Source organism: Microtus pennsylvanicus, chromosome 11 (genome assembly GCF_037038515.1).
Source record: "Microtus pennsylvanicus isolate mMicPen1 chromosome 11, mMicPen1.hap1, whole genome shotgun sequence".
Taxonomy (NCBI): Eukaryota; Metazoa; Chordata; class Mammalia; order Rodentia; family Cricetidae; genus Microtus; species Microtus pennsylvanicus.
In genome coordinates, this window is record NC_134589.1 from 47,331,903 (window position 1) to 47,340,176 (window position 8,274).

Consider the following 8,274-nt stretch of genomic DNA (forward strand, 5'->3'; position numbering starts at 1 on the left):
CCACCCCCAAGATCCCAATTTTCTCCCCGGCAATTTTGTCTACTTCCCATAGCCAAGAGGATAACTATATGTTTTTCCTTGGGTTCACCTTCTTATTTAGTTTCTTTATGTTCACCAAATGTAGTCTCCGTGACCCTTATTTATGGCTAGAAACCAATTATGAGTGAGTACATCAGATGTTTTAATTGTGATAGGCAAGGTAATATGGAATGGGATTGTAGACAAGTTGCTCTTAGAAGCAATGCTTTTTCTAGAGATCCAAATAGAAGGTCCCAGTTTTCTGGAGTATTCAGAAGGTATGCCAAAGTCTATCATTAAACTAATAAATGCAGATCAACAAAGGATAAGCAAAGTAACACTTTGGCAACAGGAAACACCTTAGGGGTCCTCCTGCAAGTCTCATTATCAAATAAGGCTCAATCATTCTCTTTTGGTATTAAAGACACTTATCCATAGAACAACTAAAAGACTTAATTTCTGTTGTTAAAAAAACATACATCTCTGAATGTGATCAAGTACAAAACAGCTTCAATAGATAAAACAAAAAACTCAAGAGAGACCAAAAACAAGGATGTTGACAAACATCAAGACCAAAGCTAAAAATATAAATAAATGACACTGTAATGGAATGTTTCATAGACACAGGCACAGTGGTAGCAGTAATTTCACCAAAATCAGGAAGTAAATGTTAAGCTTCTAAAAATGTGAACTTTATCCGAGGTAAAGTAGAAGGTGGGTCAAATGCATAGTACCAAAAGGAAGATAGAGGAATTAAGGCTGAATGTGTCTAAGTAAACAATGAATTTATGGGGACTTGATTTGTTACAAAGAGAAACATAGATTAACATTCCTCCAATCTCAGAAACAAACCATGAAAGAAAGAATATATCTGAGAGAAATATTAAAAGGTATTATCAAGAAAAAATCACAGATCATTCAGGTTGTATATAAGCAGGCACAACAACTGTTGATCTTTCACAGATACCAATAGCCTGACCTTTAAAATGGCCAACAGACAAACTGTCTGTGTGGAACAATGGCCCTTGACAACAGAAAAATTATAGGCACAAGAACAGCTGGTAAGGAGCAGCTAAATGCCTAATGTATTGGAGAATTGACCAGTCCTAGGCTTTCTCCTATACTTGTCATTAAAAAAATAATCTGGATACTGTAGAATAGCATATCTGAGAGCTATAATTAAAGTGATCCAACCAATGTACTCTTCACAGTTTGGGATTCCCTTCCCTTCTTTTTTACGTAAATGATGGTCTATTATAGCGATTGGTTTAAAAGGCTGCTTTTAAAAATAGCTTTACAAGAACGGGATCAAGAAAAATTTACGTTTACTATGCCTACTTTTAATAATTCCCATTATGATCCTTAACTTCACTAGCTGGAGGTAATTGGCTAGGTTTCCAAATGATTGCCTGCATATTGGTAGTTGTTGATTACTACCAGAATACTAACATAACTATTGCACATTTAGGGACATCTTGCCATTCAGGTCAATGCTGTGGTTCATAGGCATCATGTCTGGGTAAGAATATTGGTTGCTTTCTTCATTGGCAGTTTGTAGCACCTTGCAATACTATGAATAGTAGTCCTTAGGAAGGAAGATTGCAGACCACATACAGCTTATGTCCTCCAAGTCCTGTGTTTGAAGTACATGTTGTCTTCACAGAAATTTTTAGCTGAAATTCTTGTTGTTGCAAATTGATATTATTGATCTTATTTTTGCCACAATCCAAAGGTTTTCTTTAAACTGGGCTGCCTACAAACACATCATATATTCATGTACTTTTACATAAGACATAATAAGTAATGGCCATTGTTTAGATTTAGGAAGAGTAACAAGCCCCTATAACAAACACATTTCAACATCACACCCATTCTTTCTTTCAGAGAAGTGTCTAAGTAAACTAGTGAATACCTGAAATACAATAACACTGAACAATCATGTCAAGACTCACTGAAAAAGATCATTGGAAATATTCACACTCTGGGAAAACATCTTCATACACTATCAAAATGTTATGACACTACCAATATGCAAAAAGTCAATCTAATAAATATAATTTAATTTGCTGAACAATTTTACTTGCTGACACAAATAAATACAAAAGTGAGCAATACTGAAAATATGTGAAAATTTTTCTTTTCAGTCAATTATACTGAAGCCATCAAAAGAATTCACCCCTGTTCCTTTCAAATAAGCCAGGTAAATAATAAATCAAACATTGATTTTATTTCTCAGAAACACTGTGATAGATGTTGTGCAAAAATTAGTCTTCATTCTTTCAGTCCCTTCAGCAGATTCTCACCAAGGTTAGTTTCTTCCTCATTTAGAATGTGTTCTTCTATGTGGAAGCTGCCAGGAGGTTGAGACTTTCCAGTTACTCCTAAATAATGAACTCTGCAAAAGACATGATACTTTAAGGACTAAATACAAAATGAAGAAAACTATAGCTCCGGCAGATTTCAGCTCTCAGAAACCTTTTGAGTCATCAATCCAGGAAAACCGTTCTTCCGTTTATATTTGCAACATAGCCAATTGTCTTATTCTCCATTATTGTATTTTTAATAGACTTGTTACATTGCTTGAAAAAAATTTAAAATTTAATCTCCCTAAAAAGATTTCTTCCCTTAAATTATCCCAAGATAAAAGATTGCATCTTGCCAAAATGAGTACCTAACTGCCAAAATGATTTGAAAAATTTTAAATGTGAACAGAAAAATTTCAAATTGTAATATTTGAAAACCAAGGTCATTTGGACTCTGCTCTGTCCTTTCTCTGCATTTGTCTTTGTTTTTTTTCTTTTGTTTTGTTTTGATTTTACTTTTCCCCAATCTCTTCTAAATTCTTCATTTTGCTTTCTCTTTTCTCCAAAAATACAGTTGGGCCTGATTTACAAGGTACCTTCCACTGACTCCTGAAAGATAGTATTTTCTATGTTACCTAATAGCATAATTTTTAACCTCTCACTCTTCAGTCTATTTAGATAAAATTGTCTCCCTCCTAACTTTTTGGGCTTCAGTAATTACTTCTTCTGTTTCCCACTTTCTACTTTCTCTCTGTCATCTTAATACTAATTGCTATACTTACTGCAATTTTCTTTTTTCTCTATTCATCTCCACAATAACTAATTTAGTATGCAAAGGAAATCAAATCCACTCCATCAAAACACTGCAGGAGACACATTTACCAGCAGTTCATGAAACATTTCCTGAAATATAGAATATATTAGGTCACAAAAATATTTAAAAAATTTAGAGAAAGGAATATGAGTTGGGAGAAGACAAGAGAGGATGGAGTCTTGCAGTTGGTAAGAGAATTCAGTTTGAAGAGGCAGTCTGAGGACAGGATCACCCTTTGGGTCTACGGATTTAGTAGAGGTAAAATATCTTTCTAGTGGCTGCCTGCATTGTTTTTCTGATCTCTCAACTTTTACCCCCATCATCTGATTCAGACATTTCTCTGCCTAACCACATCCCTTCCTGTCTCCACTTCCTCAGTTCTGGGATAAAATGCTTGTGTCCTTTATGTACTGGAATTAAAGGTATGGACCAACACGAGTTGACACTGTTTCTCTTTTATATCATGGTAGTCTTGAATTTACAGAAATCTGTCTGCTTCTAAAGGAGTGAGCCACTACTGCCTGGCCTCTAGTGGCTTAGCTCTGCATTCTTATCTTCAGGCAAGCTTTACTTGTTAAAACACAAACAAAATATAGCTATAAACATATCTCATGAATATAGTAGTACCTAACAATACACAGGTAAAGATTTAAATTTTGAAACAATGCTGATGAAGAATTTCAATGAATAAAGGAAATATTCTATTTTTAAAGACCTTGAAGTAGAATATCACCAAGGCCTCTTTCTACCTGTTTAGAAACATGTCCTTGAATGTAGAAACATTCCACAAATTTTATGATCAAAGAAAAACACTACAAGAAAACAAATCAAGGACGAAATGTCAAATGAAAGCATACATAAACTTGGCAGTCTTTGACTTTTCAAAGGTCTTTAGATAATTGAATTAGGAAAATAGTTCTTTCATTTATCCTAGCTGTGTAACCACATCTATCTTAGCAGATAAGCTAGTTGGAATATTTGGAACAAATTCAAACGAAACAATGTCTCTTGAATATGGTTCTTCACTTTTATAGTCCCTGGGGGTCAGAGACTCAGATCTTGCCAATAGTGAGTAGCTAACACCCAAGATGATTTGGAAAACACATAATGTGAAAAGAAAATTTCCAAAGTGTAACATATAGGAATTATGCGCATCTTGATGTATTTGCATAAGGCAAGTAATGATTAAAACAGCTGGAATGGTGACAGCCTTTTTTCCTGAATTAAGGATACCACAGCAAAGTAAGTTCTCAACTAGTTCTAAAAGCCTTGAGGTACAGAGGCACAATAGAAAATATGTTATAAATATTGGGAAGAAACTGTTAGAAACAAAAGTACTAAATCAGTGTTACAGTATCATTTTTATCTTGCAAATTCAAGAAATTAACAAAAATTTCATCACATTGTACAAAGATTCTTGATAAAGTGTCTGAATTCATGCTTTAACTTCCTTATATATTGGTCACAATCACTGAAAATTGCAGGATTCACGGTTAACACATCACCGGTCAAAACTACTATTATTGTGGAAATGTTGTTTAAATAAAATTATTTAAATAGAATGTATTTTGCTGCTTTTCAATACCTTCTTTACTGGCATACAATAATAAAATATTAAATTAGAACAAAAGAAATTCATAAGAACATAAACATAAGTATACAGGACATAGCATGCAACCAAACAAGGAAATACTTTTAGAGCAACCAAAAGAGACAATTACTAAAAGAATAAGAAAAATAACACAGCTAACAAAGAATAGCAAGTAGATTGTGGGTTTCTCACCATACAGAAATAAACACTATCATTGGTAACAAAATGAAAATTAAGTCAATTTACCACTATATAATGTTTACACATCATGAGTAGATCACAGATTGTAAGCATCTTAATCTATAAAGCATTTTAAAAATTACTGTGACTGAAAAAGCATGGGATAAAACTGGACTCTCTGAACATGGCGAACAATGAGGGCTGATGAGACGCCAAGGACAATCGCACGGGGTTTTGATCCTACGTAACGTGCTGGCTTTGTGGGAGCCTAGCCAGTTTGGATGTTCACCTTCCTAGATATGGACGGAGGGGGGAGGACTTAGGACTTATCACAGGGCAGGGAACCCTGACTGCTCTTTGGACTGGAGAGGGAGGGGGAAAGGAGTGAGGGGAGGGGGAGAAGGGTGGGAGGAGGGGGAGAAGAGTGGGAGGAGGGGGAGGGAAATGGGAGGCTGGGAGGAGGTGGAAACTTGCTTTTTTTTTCTCCTTTTCTCAATAAAAAAATGCCTTTTATTTTTTTTATTTTTTTTTGATTATTTTTTTTTATTGATAAAAGAATAAAGGAAAAAAAAAACAAATTTCCACCTCCTCCCAGCCTCCCATTTCCCTCCCCCTCCTCCCACTCTTCTCCCCCTCCTCCCACCCCTCTCCCCTTCTCCCCACTCCTCTCCCCCTCCCTCTCCAGTCCAAAGAGCAGTCAGGGTTCCCTGCCCTGTGGTAAGTCCTAGGTCCTCCCCCCTCCGTCCATATCTAGGAAGGTGAACATCCAAACTGGCTAGGCTCCCACCAAGCCAGCAGATTGCGTAGGATCAAAACTGCGTGCCATTGTCCTTGGCGTCTCATCAGCCCTCATTGTTCGTCATGATCAGAGAGTTCAGTTTTATCCCATGCTTTTTTTGGTAATAGTCCAGCTGGCCTTGGTGAGCTCCCAGTAGATCAGCTCCACTGTCTCAGTGGGTGGGTGCACCCCTCGCGGTCCTGACTTCTTTGCTCATGTTCCCCCTCCTTCTGCTCCCAAGGTCCCAATGAAAAAAATGCCTTTTAAAAAAAAGAACAAAAAAATTATTTTAAACTAAATTAAATTGGGAATTTTTATTAATCAAAATAAATAAAAGTAGTATAGAAAAATTACAAATAGAGCAGATTTTGTAATCCAACTGACAATATAAAATTAGCTGAAATGAAAACCTAAATATTTCCACCAACCACCAAACTTATTATATTAAGGAACCCATTTAGGCCTAAATACATCACATTTGTTCTAAATGGAGTATCTCCGTAGAAGAGGAGGTGGAAAGATTATAAAAGTCAGAGGGAGTAGATGAATTAATGGGGCAATGATTTTGAGAAACTGCTGCATGTATGGATTCGTAGAGACTGACAGCATGCACATTATCTATACGGATTCAAGTTCTACAGTATCACAGTACTGAAAAAAGAAAATAGAAACCAAGTCCCATACCTAACCAAGAGGCTACCTATAAATGATACCTGCTGAGGGGAAAACCAGTATTTTCCAATGGAATGTCACTAGGTGTATCTACCACACTCCAGCACAAACTCATGCCCAAGAGTAGTTGGCCAATAGAAAATTAATTCCATGGATTTGTTTTGGTTTGTTTTGCTTCATGTGTGTATGTGTACATGTGTGTGTGTGAGCATGTGTGTGTCTGTGTTTTGTGTGTGGGGGGTTCTTTCATATTGTTCTATTTGCCATTTTTATCTTGTTGGTTTTTGTTTCTTTGTTTTTGTTTTTAATTTTTTATGTTTACTTTTGGGAGGTTTGAGATGGAAAAGTACAGAGAAAGAGAAAGAGAATATGAGAACATGAAGTTGGTTGAGACAGGAAGGGAGAAGATTCTGGAAAAGACGGGAGAAGAAAAAGTGATAAAAATATTTTGTAGGAAAATTTTAAAGCAAATTATTTATTGAAAATTTGACACAAACTACAATAAACAGTTCATCAAAAATGTTAAAATAGATAGCTTAGAAAATCAATGATACAATAAGCAGCTACAGTATTTATTTTGTAAAAATCACAATAATGAACAATATTTACAAAGTACAGTCACAATTCCAGTAGTTTCACAATACCAAGGGCTAGTGTGAATGTTCAAGATGTAAACACATACTACTAGAATTCATTCATGATTGCTGCCTAGTGTTTAGAAATACAAGCATCAAGAAGAAAGTCTTATTCTATTGGGACTTAATAAATTGTGCAGGAGTTTTTCCATAGAATTTTTCATCTCTGAGTTTCTCAAAGTATATATTAGAGGATTCAACATGGGAGTGACAACCGTACAAAAGACAGTGATGGCCTTGTCAAAAGGAAAGCAGGAAACAGGTCTAACATACATGAAAATGCAGGGAACAAAATAGAGGAAAACCACCGTGATATGGGAGCTGCAGGTGATCAGGGCTTTACGCCTCCCTTCCTGACTGTGAGTCTTGAGAGATCTTAGGATGATTCCATAGGAGAGTAGGAGGAGAATGAAAATCACTGTGCACATAGCCCCATTATTGCCAATGACAGAGAGGCCAATGAAGTAGGTGTCAGTACATGCAAGTAGCAATAGTGGGTATATGTCACAGCCAAAGTGGTCAATGATATTGGGACCACAGAAAGGAAGTTTATACACAGTGAGTACTTGAATCAGAGCATGTACAAACCCTCCTGCCCAAGCCAACACTAAGAAAAGGATACATACCCGCCGATTCATGACAATCAAATAGTGCAGGGGCTTACAGATAGCCACATAGCGATCATAAGCCATTGCCACTAGAATGACAATATCAGCACCACCAAATAAATGCTCTATAAAAAGCTGGCTTATGCATGCTGTGAAGGAGATGGTCTTCTTATCACGGAGCAAGTCTACAATCAACTTGGGTGTGATGGCAGTGGAATAAACAGCATCCATGAATGAAAGAGAAGCAAGGAAGAAGTACATTGGGGAGTACAAGGAGGGACTGACAATCACTGTCACCATAACGAGCAGGTTTCCCACCATTGTCACAATGTAGATGAGTAAAAACATAATAAATAATGCTTTTTGCCCTGCAGGATCCTGAGTGAAGCCCAGCAGGATGAATTCGGTGACACTGTTGTTCTGGCGCATTTATTCTCCTATTGGGTTTGTTCCAGAGAAGGAGCTCATGAGAACAGGGTCTACCAGAAACTGAACAAGACTATGAAAGCATTCTGTTATAATACAGCAGCGAACCGGTAGTAGGAGTTAACACATATCTATTGAGCTTCCCCTTGAAACAAGTTCCATCACTTTCTCTCAATAAATCTCTGAGTCCTAGGTTTGTCTCAATATTTGTGAATCTCTATTCTCAAATGCATACAGAGGTATCTCTGT

General features: G+C 36.5%; 1 protein-coding gene across 1 annotated transcript; it reads right to left on the reverse strand.

Moving 5' to 3' along the window:
• Positions 1-7,086: 7,086 nt before the first annotated feature.
• On the reverse strand, positions 7,087-8,028 carry LOC142831927 (olfactory receptor 4A5-like). The gene has a single exon (XM_075942349.1). The coding sequence runs from the start codon at positions 8,026-8,028 to the stop codon at positions 7,087-7,089; it is 942 nt and encodes a 313-aa protein (XP_075798464.1).
• Between the last annotated feature and the right edge of the window lie 246 nt (positions 8,029-8,274).

What these genes read in the sequence shown, in the direction of transcription:
- LOC142831927 (XM_075942349.1), bottom strand. Translation starts at nt 8,028, where the DNA reads ATGCGCCAGAACAACAGTGTCACCGAATTCATCCTGCTGGGCTTCACT.